The 21984-nt window shown below is 44.2% G+C and overlaps 1 protein-coding gene across 1 annotated transcript in view; it reads right to left on the minus strand.

The window, feature by feature from the left end:
- The window catches only part of PLXNB1 (plexin B1), a 77237-nt gene that overhangs the window by 24460 nt on the left and 30793 nt on the right, over positions 1-21984 (minus strand). The window contains exons 3-12 of the mRNA XM_066558398.1: positions 13888-15031; positions 9153-9335; positions 8612-8740; positions 6737-6837; positions 5930-6062; positions 5082-5238; positions 2130-2238; positions 1923-2031; positions 475-1335; positions 227-352 (exon numbers count right to left, since the gene is read on the minus strand). Of these exons, the coding sequence (XP_066414495.1) occupies positions 227-352; positions 475-1335; positions 1923-2031; positions 2130-2238; positions 5082-5238; positions 5930-6062; positions 6737-6837; positions 8612-8740; positions 9153-9335; positions 13888-15021 (3042 nt within the window). The 5' untranslated portion in view covers positions 15022-15031. The remainder of the gene's footprint in view (positions 1-226; positions 353-474; positions 1336-1922; positions 2032-2129; positions 2239-5081; positions 5239-5929; positions 6063-6736; positions 6838-8611; positions 8741-9152; positions 9336-13887; positions 15032-21984) is intronic.

A 21984-nucleotide genomic window follows, 5' to 3' on the forward strand; every position in this document is an offset into this window, starting at 1 on the left:
GTTGGTGCACACCTGTACTCTCCCTTTCTCTGGGTGACCTTCTACACACAAATACATCCAGCTATGGAATTCTTTATGCACAGAAATAGGTTATTCCTCTAGGAGAAACCTAGGCAGAGTCACACCTGTATCTTACACATATTTTTAGCAGCCCAGTGGCCAGGTTGTCCAAACAGTGCCCTGCATGAATGCAATTTCTTGATGGTGATGGCATTGAGCTGACTACCTGATAGAGGTGGAAGTTCTTTCCCAGCAGGGTTATCTTCCTTGCCACATTGACTGGAAACAGCGAAGACCCCTGGATTCCCTGCACACAGGGACATGCATTTGGACCCCAGATAGGCTCTTCACTCTGAAAAAAAAAACACAGGACACAACCCCTCCTGTGTGCTGAAATACCAGATTAGCAATCTGTAAGAAAATTTCAAAGAGTTACAGCCTTAGACTGTGAATTACAAAAGGCCAGTAACTTACCTCCTCCCAAAACTCAGGGGCATCATACTGATAATCAAGGTCAGGGTGAAGGATCCTGGGAAAGTCAGGGACATCCCTCTCTGAAGAATCACCATCACCCGACAGAAGAGTAGAAGCAGAGAAAAGAGATGTGTCATTCTCAGCCTGCAGCAAATCCATCCAGTCCTCTGTATCCTGGAGCTCTGTGCCTTCCTCCAGCAGCCACTGTGGGGGAGCTGATGTTGGGAGCCCTGAAACAGGGAGCTCAGTTCCTGGCAACCCAGGAGAATCATCGGAGACAACAGGGCTCCCTGGCACCTGGCTGGGGGTCTGGGGAGATGAGATGGCAGATGTCAGTGCCTCTGTGGTAGGAAAAGGACTTAGAGGCCACTTGAAACTCGTGACATGAGGGGAAGGTGTTACAGCTGCCACTGGAGACGTGTGCAGAGGGCTACCCCCGAGCGTGCTGGGTGGGTCTGTGTGCTGGGCCACCTGGGCTGTGGCTGGCCCTTCAGTGGGCAAGGCTATGTGATCCATGTTCTTAGACGGGCTGGAGAGGACAGATGCAGCAGGAGAAGTTGTCTCTGGCACAGTGACAGGTTTGTCTGCTGGAGGTGGCAGCGGGGCCTCTGTGGCAGCCTGCAGAGAGGCGCCCTCGGTGGGCAGGCTCAGGTGGGTGTAGCTGGGGCTCTGTGCTGGCTCTGTCGTCGCCTCCCAGGCTGCGGAGGGCGTGACGTGGATGGGCTCCGTGTGGGGCACAGTGCTCGGGCCCACGTGCACAGGGGTGGTGACAGGTTTTGTGGCCATGGTGGGGGCTGTGGTGGAGGATTTGGTGAGGGGAGCAGCTGAAGAGGGATACACACTCAAGGCTGGGATCTGAGCCTAGAAAGAAACAACACAGTGAGAAGAGAAGAGGGAAAGAAACGAAACAGAGTAAAACTCAAGCAGAAAAACACTCTGTATGACTTCCCACAGACAAGACACTGTTCCACCCTCTGGATTTTAATGAGAGCTATATCTTGTACCATCTTGTGCGATGGGATTGGGGAATGTTCACAGTGCAGAAGATCCAGCAACACTCCCTCTTCACACAGATGCCTGCACTGTCCTCCTCTCAGAGGGAGGTCTGCTAGTCTTCATCATCCACAAAAATGCAAGGCCACCTGTGACAGCCACACACTGGGCACGTGTTCCACCTCCCTTGCAGCTTGCTCTTGTCCTTCCACTTTGACAATACTGGCTGCATAACCGCAGGATAGTGACCTGCTTCATCTGATGGTACTTCCCCAGACACCTATAGTATCTATCAGGGATGCAGAGCCTCGTGTCACTCCAAAGAGAGCTCCTCTTTGCTCCAATGGCTCATCTCCTTGTTTGATGTAACTGACAGCTGCTATTTTACCTGAGAAGAGATCTGACCCACTGAGGCTGTGAGAGCACACAGGACTAGGACTGAGCAGGAGACGTACCCTTTCATTGTAGATAATGGTTCCCTCCTCACAGGTTGCTTTGTGGGTGCAGAGGTGCTGCTGGATGCACCAGTTACATCCCCAGAGACTGCTCACACACTTCTGGCACCTGGAGGAATGACAGAAGAGCAGCTGCTAAGACAGAACAACCCAGAAAGGGACTGCCACCCTCCCTAAAACTACAGAAGAGAAAAAGCAGGTGCTCACGGTGCCGATTTCCACAGCAGGGCCACTGCAGCACAGTCATAGAAAGAGAAGTCCACAGAAGCAATGAAGATGTCATGGAAACGCACTACAAGCTTTATGGTGACATGATCTGAAAATGAAAATAAAAATTTCTTAGAAATGGAGCCCCTACAAGTTTGCCATACTGTTAGGAGACGCAGCATGCTTTAGGATAGACACTGTCAAACACTGAGGCAGATTCCCTTCCATGCTTTTAGCACCTCAATCACTGGATTATCCTACGGACACTAAAAACAGGTTGGACAAGTTCATCAGGAGTAGTTTGTGACAGCTCTCGCCAACCCATGGGAAAGAAGCCTAGTCTGAAGATCTGTCCACCTTTATTTCTGTAATTCCACTGCCATCTCTGTATTACAGGAAGAAGTAACATTGAAGCTCAAAGCTGATTGCCTTCTTTTGTCATCCAAAGGAAAACAAAACCTTAGAACTGATGTGCCCTTCACATGCCGCCTTTACCTTGAGAGCTTTGTTCTATGACCAGACTAAGAAGTGAGTCAGGGAAGAGGTTTATAAGATTTGTAATCTCACTTCTCACGACTGAAGGCTTATCTGCTTTAAAATCCAGGTCTCACATCAATTACAACCCTCAGGATAGCCCTGTTCTCTTTGGGAAGAGACTGTCACTGTTTTCTGTAGACCAAATAGCTGCAGAGATGGTCAAATCTTACTGCAGCTGAAGCATCAGCTGGAAGGAGATATTTTGCATAAAACAGTACTAAATCAGCTTATTAATCTTGTCCCAGACAAATGCCTTCAACCTTAGAGTTTGTTACTAGTTCTCCAAATAATGGGAGCATACTGCATTCTCTGATCAACCCCAGGAGCTGCTGGTTTCTCTCAGGCAGTTTGCAATAAAAGCAAGTAACAAGAACCTTGTGCACTGTTCCTCTCAGAATGAGATTTCAGAGCTCCTCTTGCAAGCAATCTCTAGTCACAGCAAAACAATCAATATGTGAAGAACCAGTCAGGTCTAAGCTGGGTTCCTGACAGGATGGCAAGGGAAGCAGTATGCTAACAAAACAGTGATGGGGGGTGTATTGAAACCCTGGATGTGCAGAAAATAAGGGTATATCCTATGCAGCTGGAGGCTGGAGTCACTGCAATACTGCCAACTCCTATCACTGTCACAGAGGTGATTGCATTTGGCAGTGGTGGAAGGGCTAACACCTCCCAGGATTTCAGGGTTATGACACCATATTTATAAATACTCCTTTCTCCAGAAAGGCCATTATTTCCCATGACTGCCAATAATACTGTTTGACAGTACAGAAGATGAGGTCGAGCACTTGCAGATTGAGAGCAAGAGTTTGTGCTACTAACTTGGAGTTCAACAGCTACACATGATGGATGAGCTGGTATGCAACCTTTAAAATAAAGCTGAAAAATGGCTAATATTTTAGTGAACTAGGGAAAGTATTATAAGTAGGAATAAGAAAGTGTTGGTATCTGAGGCCCTAATGAGATCTCATTTAGAAAACAACGCATGAATCTGGTTACCAGCTTCAAATTCATCTTAGCAGAGTACAGAAGCCAGAGAAGGAATAACAATACAGTGAAGGAGAGAGGAAGTCTGAGAAACAAAAGAACACGAAGAAGAAGCTGGCACAGTCAAACAGCAAAGCTCTGTGCTAGGAAGGCCTGGCCATAGCTCACTGAGTGGGAGAAGCACTGCGGAAGCAAAGGGACAACACAAATAGATCAAAGGGACAGAAACCATCCATGAGCAAGCTCATGCCACAGAACAGGAGCCACTTGATAAGTCTCAGACAGAATATGAAAGTAATGTAGGAAAGGTATCTTGCAATAAAAGCAAGGCTGACTTACAAAGGAGTTGATAAGAATATCTGAAGCCTAGAATAATGAGAACTAGACTGTGGCTTTATCTACACTGATTTTTCACAACTGTGCTTACATTCAAGCCCATACAACTACACAGAGAAGCAAATCCTGCCCACTCTGCTTGCAGTGGCACTGCATGAAGCCCTCTTCCCTCTGCCTGACCACCCTGAATGGAGATCTGGTGGGGTTGTTCCAGACTAAAGCAGTGTGAAAGCCAGGTATTAAAATGCTGCAAATAATATTGAAAATGAAGGAGTTTGAATGAGTGTGTTAGCTGAGTTCTGGTGTCATGTTATGTCCATGGAGATTGCTTCATACCTATTAGCCAGCTGCATACTTGCACAGAAAAATCTGTTCAGCCATTTAGGTGAATGGTGTGGGATGTGTCCCAATGGACACCTGCCTTTTACTTCAGATGAACAAGCTCTTTGAAGAGATCAGCTCATCAGAGCTCACACTGACGGGCTGGGTAAAATCCAATGCAAAGAAAACAAATTGAGAACTTTCCAGGTTCTTTAAAGTGGCCAATCAGCAATACTCAGCCAGCTATTGTTCACAGGTGGACTGGGTATTTTCTAAGGTTATGCCGCATTGCAGATTCATTTATATCTTTAAGGACTCTTCTTTAAGAGACTTTAAGGCCTCTTCTTGCCTTTCCTTATGTGTACTTCCTTCTCCCATTACATGGATTTTGAGAAGGCTGCATTTTGCTTGGTTTTAATAATAAAGCAATATTTATGAGAGTTTTCTCCCCAGATTTAGGAAAAAGCTGCCAAACCAGCCACTCTCTAGACTGCATTTCAGATCACATTCAGATTTGCATACACCCCTTCAAACACGATCTCCTTTCCAACTATCAGTTTGGCACTGGAATTTGGCAACAGCCCAAAATAGCACAGGATGTGTGTGACACAAGTAGAAAGCAAACAGATATTATGAGGAATGAAATGAACACCTGCTGACAGTCCACATACATTCATGGCTGTTAATCCTGGCAATATGATGGCCTACAATATACTTTCTCCCAACAATGTTATCAGAGCTATCATGCTCCATTTAAAGCATTTCACTAACCTGTTCCTGTTGGCAAAGCTGGTGCTTGGCTGGGATCTGGAGAAGGGCACATGATTCCTGACTCTGTCAGAACTGCTGGGCTTTCATAATCTTCAAAATAACAGGAATAAAATTCTTCCTCACGCAGAGAAGGTAAGTCCGAGATGGCCAAGAATATCTGTCAGTTCAATAATAACCAGTAAATAATTTGCCTTCATTTAATATAATTTTCTTGTTCTGTTTTTTTCAAGAATCTCATAAAGTAGTTACCTACAAAAATGCTCATTTTCCTATAATGTCTCCTAGGACTGACTGTTCCATTCATCATCTCTTGCTATTCCTGAACGGAACTTGGCATCCCTCCAGCAACTGACAACTTCCCCCACTGCCCAAGCCTCTAGCAAAAGACAGGTTCTTGCCACCTCCTGACACAATGACAGACTTCAAATCACTCCAGCACCTTCTTAGCTTTTCTGTCAGCTATCACATCCCAGACAGGAGCTGTAATTTTGGGCCACTCCTTTCAGGCCTTCCTGACAGCAAGTGACAGAAACACTGAAAGCACAGGCACCTTACAGACACCAAAACAAGGAGGATCCCCATCCAAGCAGGCACCACATACTCCAGAATACCCAGTAAATCTTAGCAGGCAAGGACACTTAGTTTCAGAGAAAACAAAGAAACAATCAAACAACTGAATTAACAGCTTGGCTGCACCAGGAGATAAGTCCCCCGTGTGAGGCAGACAACAGGCCTGTAGGTTCAGTATTTCAGCACCCCAGTTAAAGCAACAGAAAGACTTGTGACTCCTTAGTTTGCAGAGGACTTTCTATAAGCTTGAGCACCATCAGAGGATCACTACCACTCACATTTCTCTTTTCCTCTCTGCTGATGTTGGCTGGAGTTAGTGACTGGACAGACAGACACTGCTGTGTAGAGTTAAAGCTCCAGAGCCACTGCTCACTCAACCTGGACCGCAAGCACTCAGAGCGACGGCTGCACCTGCAGGGAAAGAGCAAGGAGCCCCGTGAGAGACCTGAGCAGCAGCTTGTGCTTGGCTCCCAAGCAGACACTGCCTGTCTCAAGCCTTGCTAGACTCTTGGGGAAGCTGCTGCACAAACCACTGAAGTTCCAGCCTCCTACCACCTTCAATAACAGGATGAACTGTTGTGAAATTATAGATAGGTAAGCACTTCTTGGGCTTCAGGGATCATGAACTAATTCCAGTGACTTTCTACTGGGAAGCAGAGCCAGCAGGCAGACACAGACACTGGAATAAACCATGTCTCATTAAGCAACATCAGTAGGGGAATAAGTAGTGAAAGAGTGCTAAATAAGACACCAGAAGAAGAGACAAGATAGTTTCTCTAAACTTGCAATGTGGTAGTTTGAGCTGAAGTCAGACTAAAACCAGGCTGAAATCTAATGAACAGGTGAATCATGAGTGGTGCCAAAGACCCAAAAAGCAATGGAAATATGCCCCTGTGTGCAGCTGCTATTGCTGCTGGCAGTGTTTTAGGGAAGCAGAGAGAAGAATGTTAAGTTAGAGCAAATATCCTATAAAGGAACTAAAAATAAACAAAATCTAGACACAGATATAAGGAAGAGAGTAAGCAGAGACAATCCCTAGGCACTCTCCCTCCAAAATCCTTACAGTGAAGAGGGATCTATCTTACCTTCCCTGAAGGACACACCAGCCACAGTAGGGATCTTTCAGTGCCAGACAGGATTCACAGTCCAAGTACAGGGAACATTCCGTTATGGGAACCTTTACCACCTGTCAGAGAAAGAAATAAAAAGTGGAAAACACAGCACACACAACACAGCTCCCAGGTTATTGACTTCTTATGCCTAACTAGCAAGTCTCATCATCTTTATGCTCATCAAAACAACTTTTTGATCCTCAATTTCTCCTCCCTTAAAAACAAACAAAATGGGAACAAGTCTCCAGAGCCCATGTGAACGGCCATTTCACACATTGGTGAAGGACATCTAAGCATCAGGCTGTAGAGAGACATTGAGGAAAGCAAACTGTATTGCTATTCATTGGTTATTCTGCAACCCATTTTGCAAGGGGGAAGTTGTATTTAGTCATAAAATTGCATTTTAACAAAGTGAATTATAGAATAGCTGACTGAATATCATCCACTCTTTTGCTTTTCTGGACTCTGTCATATGAGATGATCTCTCCTGACACACAGGTGACTGAAGCTGGAGACAGCAGCTACGGTTGAGGTCTCTGAATCCATCTGCACTATGGCCCAGCTCTACCTGGCAGAACTATCATTTTGACTGAAGCAGACCCTGAAGCTTTGATCAATGCGGAACAAGAACTTTCTGCCATCTCAGGGTAAATTTTACTTGCAAAATTCTTCTGCTTTAACTTACCATCCTTGCTGATTTCAGCCTCTTGTCCTCTTTAATCTGCTACTACACTTCAGCTACTACTGTCAGCTACTTTGAAATACCAACTTCTAATCCCAGACCTATTACTTTTGCTAAGTACATTATTTAATTTGCATATTTTAATTGGCAGAATAACTACTGTTAAGGATATATTTCAGATTTCCCTAATCTTCTTCCACTCACAGATTTCAACTCCTGCTTTGAAGTGTTACAAATTTTACAAGTATCTCAAAGTGCACTGGGGGAGTAAAGGGAAGCAGTGGCTCTCATTTGTTGTTTGTTCTTTCCTTCAGACTAACTCAAGGACTGCTTTTCCTTTGCCAGGAGGATCCTTTTCTTTCCAGTTCAAGGAGCTGATACAAGTGGTGGTAAAAATCCTCTCAAATAAAGTATCCATAGTTGGATTTCCTACTCAGCAGACACCAATATCTCAAAAGCCTGAGGCATTCAACGCCTCTTCTCCTCCAACTGCCTCTAGGCACAAATAGAATTACAGAAAGCAGGGGTAAAGAGAAAGGTGCCTCACATGGGTCCTTCCACAGCCTGATTTCATCTGCAAGACTGTTATTATATCCCTGGTCAGAGAACACCTCTGCTATCTGAAGACATTTCCCACACATTTCTGCTTTTTGTAGGTTACAGAAGAACAGTGTGATCTTTTAACTGATTAAAACCAGAAGTGACACAAATCCTTTCTTTTCTCTTTTTAAACTCCTGCAAAACCAAGATGGGTCGCATGTGAACCCAGAGGCTTTCTTCTGCTCAAATGGAGATGCAAACTGTTGTCCAAACAGTTCCTGCTCAACACAAGAATCCAGGAATTGATGGTCCCTTGTATTCATGCCAGCAGAGCAGCTTTTTACAGCCTGCAGTTCACATTCCTCCATCACTGCTGACACAGCCTGACAGACTTCAGAAAATGCACACGCAAACAAGCCACGGATTAGGCTAACAAGGCTTTCTCCATGCTTCCTCCAGCTTTTGGGAGAGGTCAGCTCCCATTTCTGTAAGAAGACTGGCAGGCAGCTGCTGCCCAGCACAGGCTTAGCCAGGTGCAGCTCCCGTGCCTCCCCTGCTCCTGTCAGCAGTTTGTCTGGACATCTAGTGCTTTCAGCTCCTCTGTGAAAGGATTGTATTGGTCTTACCATTGACTGGGTCATGACAAAGAGGTGCTCCTGCAACTGGTCGAACAGCAGGTCTCCACTCACCATGCTGTTCACCTGGATAGATACTGAAGCATAGGTGTGTGCCTCTCCCTGGGCTCCCAAGTACACCTGCAAGAGAGCCACAGTTGTGAGCAGGCAAAGCACCACCACAGCTGGGGGCACCTGTTCGACAGCAGGAACAAACTGGAACTGCTGCTGTGTGCAAGGGTTTTAATCTCCCACCAGAACCTCCGTGCAGTGACTTCAGCCACGTGAAGCACATGCCCAGAAATACCTGTGCAAACCATGTAGGATGCACCAGCCTTGCTGCTGGCTCAGTGCAGGTGTAACCAAAGCCAATGTGACCACGTTTGGGGCGTTCACATTTTCCACAGGCAGTAGAGGGTGAGAAGAGACCATCTGATAGTAACGATCTTTAGTAGAAACCCAACTTCCCAAGGAAAAAGAAAAACTGCCCTTTTCCCCTTTTACCTGAGCACCCCTGGTTAGTTTAATTCTTTTTGCTGCATGCAGATCATACCTTGTGCAGCCTTCCTCTGCTGTCTCCCAGAAAAGCAATGGTGTGGCCATCTTCCACATTCACTGCCACAGCTGTCAGACGGGCCTCAGTTTTCTCCAGGAGCGGGGCAGCTTCCAAGGGTACCCGGCTGGCCATAGGGCTGGGAGTGTGGTCAGAGCCACAGGGGTAGGCATACAGGGTGTCCTTTTTGGAAGAGTGAAAAGAACAGGAAAATCAGTACCAAAAAAAAAAGGTCCAAAGAATGTTAGCACATGAACACTTCCCACCATCCCCCTTCTACCCAAATTCTCCAGCAGCGAATTCAGCTTTAACTCCTCTAAGCTTTTTTACTGAGGGTAAAACCACCCATATTTTAATAATTAGTTTAGGTATGTTGGCTGTCTGTACCCTCACAGAATCCTGCAGACATTTCAGCCAGTTCATTCAGCATCAGTAATGAAATGCATTGAAACTCCCTCAAGTTCTCCAAAAAACATTGCTGTTACACGCTGCCATGATACTGCATTGGGGAAGATTAATTGTGTTCTTCTGAACAAAGGAAAAAGAAGAGGATTTCTGTTTCCAGTGCAAAGCCACCTTGAGACAAGTTCCACCTCAAGCAATTTGCATGGTTTTGCTGTAACACCCGCAAGTTAAATTCTAAGCCTGAAGTAGAATCCCAGTGCATCAGGACATACGTAAACACAGGCTGGGACACAACCTGCTCCAAAGAGCTTACTAACTGCACTTAGGAATCAGAGAGCACATACAAGAGACATCATTGCACACTGCTTCAATCCTTCTAAGTCTTGTGAGAGCGAACATTAACTCCACTGCTCTGTGCAGAAACAGTCATTCCTCTGTTCCAGTTAGTTCCCTCCCAGTGCCACCAAACCTTCACTTACTGCATTCTAAAGAAGGACAATGAAAGCTGCAAACTTATTTACTATTTGTTGTGTGCAGAGAAAAGATATCCCATTATGATTCATCTTTTTCCTAAGTAACAAATTCAGTCTTGTCTAGGATAGTTCCTGTGTTGCTTTATATCTTTCTTGGTGCCTTGTTCCATGTCCATTTCAATTTTACAGTATCCTTTTGGAGAATGAATGCAGGATTGTTCACTCAACAATTAGTATCTTAAACACCATTTTTTAATTGATCAGTGTCTTGTCTTCAAACAATGTGGCTTGTGTAAATTCAAGATTTTCATCATGAAATCCCTTATGGATAATGTTTTCACTCTCTTCTCCAGCCCCTTTACTAATTACTCTGACAAAGCTAAGCGTGGAGCAGCACATTAACTGTGCAGTCCATACTGACTCCAGCTCTCTCTCTTGCCTCAGGCAATGTGGTTCAATTTAGACTCCCTGTGAGCAGCATTAGATATTCCTTCTGCCTGATGTCTGTGGCTTTGCATTTGGCAGCTCAGGCTGCGCGGTACCAACCGGCACCAGGCAATGGAGCTGCCCCTGTCAGAGACCCATGATAACAGCACATCATGGCATTCCTGAGGTGTCTGCTTATCTCCACTCACTGATCCCATGGAAAACCTGGCCCTCTCTCCCCTCTCCTCCCATTTCTCTTTTTTTTTTTTAATTTCTTTAATCTTTTTTTTTGTGTGTGTGTGTGGTTTGTGTTGTTGTTAGCTTTGTTTCTTTTTTAAATACTTGACTACTTCCTGGAGAAACTAGAAGCAATTGGCAGCTTTTAGTAAGGTCTATGGAAATCCCACATTAAAATATATTTAACCTGCTCAGCTCTGTTCCCTTCTCAAATGCATTGTTATCCTAGCAGGGAAGAAAGGCTTGACACAGCAGTCCTATTAACAAACCATGCCAGTTAGACTAGCACTGCTTTCAGTCCAGTGCTTTACTGTTTTCCTTTCAAATACTACTTCAATTTTTTTTCTGCACATTTGGTGTAAGGTTCTGACAAAGTCTGAGGAGGCTATAGCTTTTAATGATTGCTAGTTCTTATCATCCTCTAAACTAGCATTCATTTTTAGTAGTATACATTTTTCTTACCACCTGCCATTTGATTTTTAAGCTTCTTCCAATCATCTTCTTGTAACTTCAAGACTTCTATTTCTCCAGCTATCCAATTCCTTTAAGATTTATTAGGAAGCAGGCCACTGCCAACATTCCATGCTCCAAAGCATCAAGTGCTTATTTTGAAAGGGATTCTAGATATCTTTTGCAACCTTTGTAAAAATTCTGAAGCCTAATGACCCCACTACTGGCTGATTTTTCAAAGACTGCTTAAAAAATGTCCACATACAAGTCAGAAATATTTGTAAGCCAGTCGTGCTCAGCACTGCTGTTGCCTTTATGTGATGCCAAGGGCAAGTCACCTCACACACAACATTTATCTACCATAAACCAACATGACCTGTGCAAGCTCTCTCAGCACTGGCACAGCCCAGCCATGGCCTCTCAGGGCCTGTCTGTATAAAGTACTTATATAAATTTACATAGAAGCTCTTTGAATTGCTTGCAATGAATAACATCTTGGCAACGTTGCAGAAAATGCACTTGAGGAATCATCCAGTGTCTTAATGAAATGCAGCAGCTGCTGCTGTGAATTCTGCTGTGTATATCCTATCTGCACAGGTAGGAAACAACAATAGGACAAGCTATATCTATGCATGAAGAGGACTGAAAACAAAAGGGCAAGATACATGCCTTGAAAACTACACCCACAGAAGACATGCAGCCTTCCCAAGCCTCGTAGAAATGTTTCACACTTCCAATTTATCAAGTCACTAAACAGCATCTACACAGCCTCCTGCATCTCATAAGTAACGAATCTCCAGCAAACTGAACAAATGAACTGGGTCTGAAATTTTTATAAAAACAAGCTGGGTTTGGGTTTTTTTTTTTTTTCCAGTTCAAGAGATTGTATTGAACTGTAAAACTCAATTTTAGCCTCCCTTTTTAGGCTGAAACCCAGAGGCAGATCTAAGGGAAAGGGCATACCTTATGCACTAGTTGGTTTAGAGGCAGAAAAATGTGAAATTAATTAGCATTATCCTTACATCTAGCACAAGCTGCCACCATTGAAAAGAAGTTAAAACTGTTCCTGCATAAAATGTCCATTGACAGCCACTTTGACTCAGCCCTGACTGAAGCAGGCTGGAGCTGGCACAGACCTTTTTACATGATGTTGGATACAATGTGAACGACAACCGCTACCATGTGCTGAATGGTGAAGGATCAGGTTTGTTAGGACATTTACATTTCATTGGACACACTTGTTAATAAGACATCACAATATGGTCAGCCCACTCAAGCCAAACCATCCAGCTGGGACCCTGGGATCATGCACCAGGAATCACAGACAGACTGTCTTTTTCTACCACTCTGTGCATCCACTTCTCCATTGGCTCAAATGGTATAAGGGTACTCTACATCATTTTGAATGAAGGATTCATCTGCTCATACCTGTTCAACATTTAACTCCCTTAAGCTCCCCTAAAAATCACTTGTCATTCCATGTGGCCTTTCAAAGGACTCACAGGGTATGCCTAATAAATACAGTGAAAGCAGGACATCAAGCTGGGCAGTCTCCTCCTTCCCAGCTCTTACATACTCCTCCTACCCTCACACTCATCCTGCTCCAAGTCTGCTCTTTACCCTTCCCTTGTCCCACAAGTACTCTACAGTCAGCTTTAGCTACTGAAAGGAAAACCATAATTTTAAGACTGGTTTTGAACCACACACCCAACCCCAGAAACTTCTAAAGCTCTGTGGTAACACTTTGCTCTTTGCAGCACGAGTTTGGGAAGAGGCAATTCTCTGGACAGCCTGTTCTGTGGAGGGAAGACACAAGATAACATACTGTTCTGTTAAGGACCTGAAATACCCTTGGTGCAAACAGGCTGCTCATAGTCACAGAGCCTCATGCCAGGACACCGCATCCAGGAGAGCGCTGCTGCCGTGTTTGAATCACTGTCCCTGATTTTGCAGCCAGTGTGGCTGCCAAACGGTGAGAATTCAGGGTCACAGCCACTTTAGGTCACATTTTTATCCTGCAATATCCCATCATGCTTTTGTGACTGAACTTAAAGGATTGCCACCTCTTACAGCTCTGAAGAAAAAGATCCAGCTCAGGAGAAGCTGAGCCCAAAAGTCTGCAGGACTAAAGCAGTCTATAGGAAACTGGGATTTTTCACAGAATCACAGAATTATTAAGGTTGGAAGGGACCTCTGGAGACCATCTAATCCAACCCCTCTGCCAAAGCAGAGTCACTTAAAACCTGTTACACAGGAGCACTTCCAGGAGGATTCTGAACATCTCTTTGATGACACTTGGTTTTGCTAATGTTCCTTTTTGTTCCTGAGTGCCCTTGCAGGAAGCTGTTGTGAGGTGCACTTAACCATAAGCAACAGGGACCCAGCACACCCCTTAAATTCCCTTCCCAACACATAGGAGCATGTACACATGCTCCTCTCCTTCCCTGCAGTGCAGACCAGGAGATGACACAGATAAAGAATGACTTGAACAGCAGCTTCAGTGCTCTTGCCGGGTATTGCCACAAGACAGGCCTCAGGGCCAGGTCACACCAGATGCTCTTCCCACTGCCACATACAGTTCCTCTCCCTCTGCAAGGAATCCTGCCCATGTGGGGCACAACAGACTGAGCCCAAAGGCTTTTAACCCAGATTTCAACATCCATCTGTGTTAGCAAGATAACTTCAGGAACGCAGAGCGACACAAGAACATGCTGCAGACTGCTCAACAGCACAAAGCCACTTACCGCTGGCAGCTGGACACAGTTGGAACTGACATCATACTCAATATATGCCACTTCTGTCCCTTCTTCTGACTTCCCATCTCTCATGTAGCAAACATCCCTAGTCCAGTTGGTGAGGCGATCCACCTCCTCCATTGTGTAGACACAGAGTGCAGACTCCTCGCTCAGTTTCCCAGAGGAAGCCTGCCAGGCAGAGAAAGCTGCGAACAGCACCTCGCCCTCGGTGTCCAGCTGTCCCTGGGCCAGCTCCTTTCCCGGCCGGGTGACATAGGCTGCTTGCAGCAGGCTGTATGTATTGGCTTTGCTCTGGCAGAGCAGAGGTAACTCCACGTACGAGTAATAGTGGGAGTCATCCAGGCAGATGCGTGAGATGTAGGTCTTGTACTCACGCGACTGGGATTTGAGGTCCCGCCGGTAGAAGAGGAAATAGACACTGGAGTGGTAAGTGAAGGATTTGATGAAATGGTGGTTGTACTCTGACAGCCGGCCCACAGCCAGTTTTGCTGTTTCTTCATAGGAGAAAATGGAGTGAGAGTCTGTGGCTTGAACATCCCCTCCATGGGCCCTGAGATTCCGGGTCGTGATGGGAGGAATTCCTCCTCCCACTCCTCGGCTGGTGTACCCTCGTCCCACGAACAGCAAGGGCACCTCATCCTTCGAGTAGGCGATGAGTCCCACCGTGGTGATGTTGGGATCATTGGCAGCCACGTACTGAGTGTCACCAGGGCTCTCCGGCCGGAAGAGGACGTGGTCGATGGACTCCAGGCTCCTCTTCTCACAGATCCCCTGGTGGACGCTGCCACACACGATGAGCTCCTTCTGCACAGTGTTCACCAGCAGCAGCTTGTTGTGATTGTCAGTGTGGTGCGCCTGAGGGCACTCCAGCTTTGAGACCGGTGGGAGGCAATCCTTACTGTCCAGAACTGGCCCAGTCTGAACCATGTTCTCCAACAGCAGGTCAGATGTCAGCTGAAAGAGAAAGTTGGTGGCCCCCAAGTAAATGGTCCCAGATTCCAAGTCCATGGACAGGTGGAGGAATTTTGTAGCATTGTGTGAGAATGTGACATACTGCAGTCCCCGTGGAATTGATGCTCCCAAGAAACAGAGAACAGGAAGGAGGAACGTTCCCAGAGGCATGGTAAACACTCTGCAAGAGAGGAAAGGCTGTTGTAACTCCTTGGAGCCAGAAGTAAAGACTTATACTCAAAATCCTTCAATTACACCCACAGCAAGAGGCCTTCAGGAGTATCAGAGATTTAATTCAGTCAGATCCACACCAAGATGACAGGCACAGCATCCTCAGGAGAAGATGCAATACTGCAAGTAAATGCAACATTGAAGCTGATCACTACTCTTCTAACATCAGAAAAATTTACTGAAAATCTAAAATTTACTAAATCTACATTTAACTCTACTCCTGCACAGCTGAGCTATGATGCTGTATTGGAAGTTCACTAGGACAGGACCAAATCTCCATAGGAGCCAGCCTGTTGCATATGGTATTAATGAGCAACACCACAGTAAAACAAACCACTGTCTAAGACAAACACAACCTGCAGGACCATTGCTTAAATAAACTGCAGCTGAGATCCAATTTGGAGCAAACTTACAAGCCCTTCACTCTGTATTTGATCTAGATATCATAATTAAACCCTCTCTTTGTTATCACTTATGGCTATCAACAGCCTCTTGTGGGTCTAAGGCTGTTCCACCCATGCTTCAGAAGAAACCTTCCCATGCCATCTCTGCCACTGAGCATCACCCACCCAAGCAGAGCCTGGGCGCCAGGATCAAGCCTCTGGAATATCAGTCACATCAGCTCCTAGCCTCCCCTCTGGGGCTACCAGTCTGCCCCCAGTCCCGCCAAGCCAGACCCTGTGGGACCCCATCTTCTTGGAAACTCACACAGCACATCCAGGTGAGGGGGAGATCACCTTTACCCGTTTACCTGTTACTGCACTCTCTGGGGTAGAAGTCTTTTACTGGCACTCATTTCTCCACTGCACTTCTCCCAGTACTGTGAAAGGTGATTTAAACATGACTGCTTTGTGGACAATGCTCCATTCTTTTCCATGTCTCAAAGTGCAAGCAAGTCCAGGGTAGATGTTGGACAGACCCAGGGAACCACCAGACTTGTTCAGGTCCTCTCCAGGAAATATTTAGACCAACTCCTTTTGAAACCTACTGTGATCCACTCAAGCCATGCCACAGATGGGAACAACTGCTCTGGACAAGATGGGGAGCCCCACAGCCTGGTGGAAATGTGGTAATAAGTACCTGCAACATTTAGATTAACACTTTCCCCATGGAGAAAGGGAAACAGCTGCAAGTACTCAATAATTTACTATGAGTACCACCTCATTTAAATTGAGAAGTAGGTGGTGATGCAGCTGTGAATCTATTTCCTTCCACCCCTCCCTCCCTCTTGCAGGCAGGGTATCAAAGCTGCACAGCTGCCAAGCTGGGTCGGAGGCTCCGTGGAGCTGATGAGTACAGTATCTCCTCCAGAACTGCCCTGTAATCTGCTGTGCTCATTTTGGCAACTCAGCTCCTCAGGGGTGATATTAATTTTGTAGTTAAAGTTAAGAAAACTATCATCACTTCCCTCCTAGGGCATCAGCCCTCTCGGGTCTTCCTGGTGGGCTCAAAGTGATTTAGCTCAGAAGTGCTTAAAGCACAGAGGCAGAAAAATATCTGCAGCATTTCAAGAGTAAACTACTCCAGCATTTACTGCAGGACTTAACCAATTTAGGCCACAAACTCCTCAAACTATAAACTGTGTCTTAAACTCATTCTATACAATGCCCAGCACACAATGTGCAGAAAACAGTAGCAATGCTGAGAACAATAGCTGTAAGACTAGATCCATCTTCTACTCCCCTGCTATTGCAGAAAAAACCCCAGAAGTCTGCTTTCCGGCTCCTTTGTCAGTAAAACTGGCATCTTTGCTCTACCTAAAGACCAGCTGAGAGGATTAGTTTACTTGTGAAATCCAGCGGATGGAAGGTATTATAAAAACAACACTTTATTAAATATAGGCTTTGTGAAGCTCTGGAAAAGCTCCACTTCACACGGTTCTTGTAGGTAAGTAGGCAGCACTGTCAGGATATGCCCAGGCACAGGAATGCTGGCTCTGGGCTGGCAGCTTTCCCCCAGAGCACACAGCCGCTGATTCACACCACACCAGCGCCGTGTTTAGGCTACGTGCACACTGGGGCTTTTGTTTGCCCTGATAATGGACACTTAGTGCTTTCTGCTTCAGAGCTATGAACACACTCTGCTTCACCCAGACTGGCAAACAGCCCTGAACTACCCTAGGAGTCCCTTTTCCAGAGTGGTAAGCGAGTGCATTGTAGCACCTGAGAGAAACCTTCACCGTGTGGGAGACATTATGTGGAAAATCCAGCAAGAAGATACACACAGACTGAAGGAAGGAGATCTAATTTGACTCTATCCCCTCAGATCAGCAGAAAAGATCTTGCTCCAACTCCAACATGTCAGTTATTTTTAATGCTTTTTCATCATTTCTATTGGAGAGAACTTGGTTTAAGGAACCCCCTAACCACACAACTGTCTCTATACCTCTGCACTGCCATCATGCAGATGTCATGATGGCTTGTTGTGCAACTGTCTGGAGTCTCCTCAGTTTCAAAGCTGAAAATGCCTGCAAACAAAACAATAGGCTGATGGCCATCCAACAGCAGGAGCTTGACTATGTTCTGAACAGCAACAATGACATGGAGAAGAGAATCTTTGATCTGGAAGCAGCTGAGAATCACAAGACATCATTATAACTACACCACTCTGAGGAATCTGTAATCTTCTTTTCAGCTAATGCAACCTTCCTCTGCCAGCACTTACAAAGTAAAATGGGCATGTGTCTCCAGGATTTATGGATTCTGAAACAGTGGCTTTCTGGCTAGAGGTTATGCCTACAACTCTGCACAACTCTGCTCTGTGTCCCACAGAGCCCCACTGGCAACTGCCAGGGCAGAACTAACCAGTACTTCAACTCACATGACACAACTCCAGCAACATGGATCTTGTTACAAGCTCATTGATCTGTATTTGAATCTACCCCAAATGTTTCACTGAAAGCATTTCACCTATTGCAGCACCTCTACTGGAAAGAGGTTGGAAAATCAACTAGTCCTTCATTCCAGCAGACAATAATCAGATCTTGCTGTGGTCAAGGCTCTAACATATATCTACTCTTCTTTCAGTCACCAATATTCCCCTGGAAGTCACTTTGTGAAGAGCTAGTCCTTAAAAGTGATTCAGATAAGAAACTACTGTCTGGTCCTCATGACTCTGTGAGAACAGAGAAAACAAAACAGAATGGTAGTACAGCATGTTCTGCAGGCTGGTTCTAATCACCCTGCACAATGGATAAACACTGAATATAGTGCTCTTTGTTGCTCTTTGCTACAAAGACCCATTAGCAAATGAACTTGCATTTATTGCTAGGTGAGCAAACATACATTAGAAATGAGCATGACTGTGTAGCTATCATAGCTGGAAGCATTTGCACCCTACATGAGAATAGAGAGGGAAAAAAAGCCAACAATGTGTTTTGATTCCATTTTCCAAGTTGTTTCTCAAGCACAGCCATCACTGTCTTTTTTATGCTTGCCTTTCAGTTAAGCCCATGACAACCTCTCTGGGAGGACAGGAAGGAGGAGGATAACCTACATTTAAATCTGATGGTTTCATGACAGGCTACACTACAGAGCTCTTTATGGATTTACTGAACCGTTCTGCTTCCTGTGCTCACTGCTAGTGTTAACACAGCTGTTGCAGACAGATTGCACTAAAAGTGTGTAGCCTTTAATTAATTCTGAATGCAATTGCCAAGGTTTAAAGATTCATTTTAAATATTCCATTTTTTTGATGAATTCCCGTTAAACAGGAAAATGTTCCAGACAATACTCTGAACATTGCCTCTAACTCACCGTAAAATATTAATATCCAAATAATACTGCTGAGTTTCATTTATTTAATCTGGATCACAACAGAAGGGCTGGAGGATTAGTCAGTTCTGCTACAGAATATTTATATCACAACCATGTAATGACAACCAGTAACATTAAAGCAATGGCACTATTGTGTTACTTAAAATTTGAAGTAAGATCGTGTTTTCTGTAGCACTATTTTTACCTCTCTGACCTCACGTATCCCTCTGAAAAACTTTGCTTATTTAATAAAGAAACAAACCCAGAACTCATTTGGGCACATTTTAACAGCGTATCAACACATAGAGATTATTCCAATCCTCCCAGATTATTTCCCTAATACCACATTCTATCCTCCAAACATAGAGAGGTCAGTTAATGTTCCAACTTCTAGGCTATATTTAATACTCACCACCAAACCCAGCAAAATTAGCCTTGGGAAAAAAATAGGTCTCTGAAATCTGCACCTGCAATTTCCACCTTATCGTTTGCAGAGCCAATCCACAGTGTGAGCACTAAAAGATTTAAAAATTAGAAACACCATTCTTCCAGCTGCACGATGACCCTTGTGCTCCAGCACATTCAAATGGCCCAGCAGCAGGAACATGACCACTGCTATGTTTTCTGCACAAAAGCCCTGAATTATAGCCCCCTTCTAAGCTTCACATGCTCAACAGAGACTTGCTGTTTTCTGCTGTGAAAGATGGCATTCCCATTAAATAAATAAATCTTCTTTGAGTCTTATTTACTACTAACCAGGCCAGTTCCCTGCTCTGTTGTTTAAGAAGACTTGCAGCAAAAAGCTTCAGCAGAGATGAACATAAACCACTGTTTTCCAAGTAAAATTGACCCCAAGGAGAATCCCAATTTCAAGTAATCCTATCAGAGCAGGACTGGCACAGACAAGGGAGCTCTGTTATACCAGATGTGAATAACACCAAAGCTGAGGTCAAAATAACTTATTAAAAAACCTCAAACCCTTAAAGACAGTATCAAATATGAAATGGCAAGGTGGCAGAAATTCTGTACTACAGAATTAATAGCATTCTTGGATAAATACTTGGGAAAAGTATGTTTTCTAAATCCTTGATAGTTATTGCTGAACACTACAAGGTACCTTTCTGGATGGTGACTGAAGTTATACTGAAAGAAGGTTTCACAAAATATTGTCAGCTATGCGATAACTTCAATAATGCTTGTGCATTGCTCTTTGGAAAAACTGCAGAAAGTGCTTCTACCTCTCTGGGACTACTTAAATATTAATTTCAGCTGTACTGGAATTAACTGATGATAGTGAATAGGTATTTCCTCTAAACAGCTATAGCACAACCAAACTTCATCCTTTCACTGATGAAAATGTGTTATAAACACTAAGCTTCCAGTACAACTAGCTCATGAAGTGTTAATGATTAATACAATGTTAAATAGTGAAATTTTTACAAACCAAGACCAGCTACATAAACATTTACAAGGAATATAAAGTAACCACAAGATGCTTATTGTTGAAGAAGCTTTTTCATGTATACACTATCATTGCAAATCAAGGATTGACTTTTCCACTTCACCATCCTCTCAAACACTAACTCAATGTGAACTCAAGACCATGTTGCATGTGCATTTTTAAAAGGGAAAATCAAGCCAGCTGGTAGTTTCACAGCATCTTAACACAACCAAAAGATAACGTTCTGCTGGTGTTACACATTTGAAGATTAAAGTCCTTTAGGATCTGCTCCAACTTTCTGTGTAATCAAAAGAAAACCACTGAACATCCCTTCTAGCCCATGAGCTCCTGACTAAAGTCTCCTCATGATATCAGGATTTTTTCTTAGGGCTCCTAAGTTATAGAAACTACCACCTTAACCCAGCAAGCTGATACCTGAGGGTTCTCTACCCCAAGTAAAATGCCTTCTCATATTGTCTAACTTGTCACAAAATCTTCCAACTCAAAGAAGCTTCTAGTCACTTTTTGCATGAACAGTTTGAAACCTAATCCTCCTTTTTAATCCTCCTTGGGCAAGAAGATAAAGACAGCTATTCTAAGTCTGACAGAGGTCCACCTACACAGAAACCCTAGCTGCAGTAGCAGACAATAATAGATGCCTAAGAAGTAGACGAAGGGCAGACAAGCATAATGCAATCCTTCCCTTAGACATCCTGCCAGTTTTGAGCTTTCCCAAATCACAGATTGCAGCCACGTGTAATCCTTTGGATGGATACATTAAGTGGTCTGAGCTTCTTCAGTCAGAAAGACTTAATTTTCCTAGTAGCTCTCTGGTCTCATCCCAATTTGTCAACACCCTACTTTTTTAGCTACCTGACCTGGATAAGCAATCCCTTTTGACAGGACCTGACCTGGACAGGTCACTCCTTTGGCTGACACTGCACTCAAATGTTATTTTACCCAGTTTGAACCCACCAGTTCTCCATTTACTCATCCAAGAACCCCTTGATCTTCTAGCTGCCACATCACATGTTACATTTGCATCAGTGACTTAACTTTCAATTAGGGAAAAAAAAAAACTAGTTAGGAAAAAAATATCCCATTCTCTTAGAGTATATCCAAAGAGCCTAGACAGGTTTACAGCTATAATAAAACCCTGTAAGGAAAGCAGGGCACACTGAAGTTAGCCATCCAATTGGCTCTGCTGAGCAAATTCTCTGTTTCTATGATAATCTACCTAAATCTAAGCCCATCACTCCACATAAAAACAAATTTGCTTCCATGACTTCAGGAAGCCAATTATTTCCCAAAATATAGATGAATATGGGGAGCACAGAGAAACCTCTTCAGCATCCAGGAAATTCTAAGTGCAGATTTCCCATTTCTGTTTAACTGAGATCCAAGAGACAATTTTTAATCTGGTTAATATTAACTAAACTGATTTTAAAAGAACTGTCAGCTAAGACTCTTGAAAAAAAAAATAACCTATTGTGGAAATAAAGTCACAGTCCCTATCATGATTTAATAAGTAGTTAAAGGACAGGTGTTTCCTTGTCAGATGTGGGTTATCAGTGAGATCTGCCAAGAACTTATTCTGCAATCTGCACTGTTCAGTACATTCACATAAGATCTGAGAAGACAAATATGTCTAGAAGTGGCAAATTTTATTATTAAAAAAAGTTCAGTATTGAGTATTTAAGCAAAAAG

This window comes from Molothrus aeneus, chromosome 12 (assembly GCF_037042795.1).
Source record: "Molothrus aeneus isolate 106 chromosome 12, BPBGC_Maene_1.0, whole genome shotgun sequence".
In the NCBI taxonomy this organism is placed as follows: Eukaryota; Metazoa; Chordata; class Aves; order Passeriformes; family Icteridae; genus Molothrus; species Molothrus aeneus.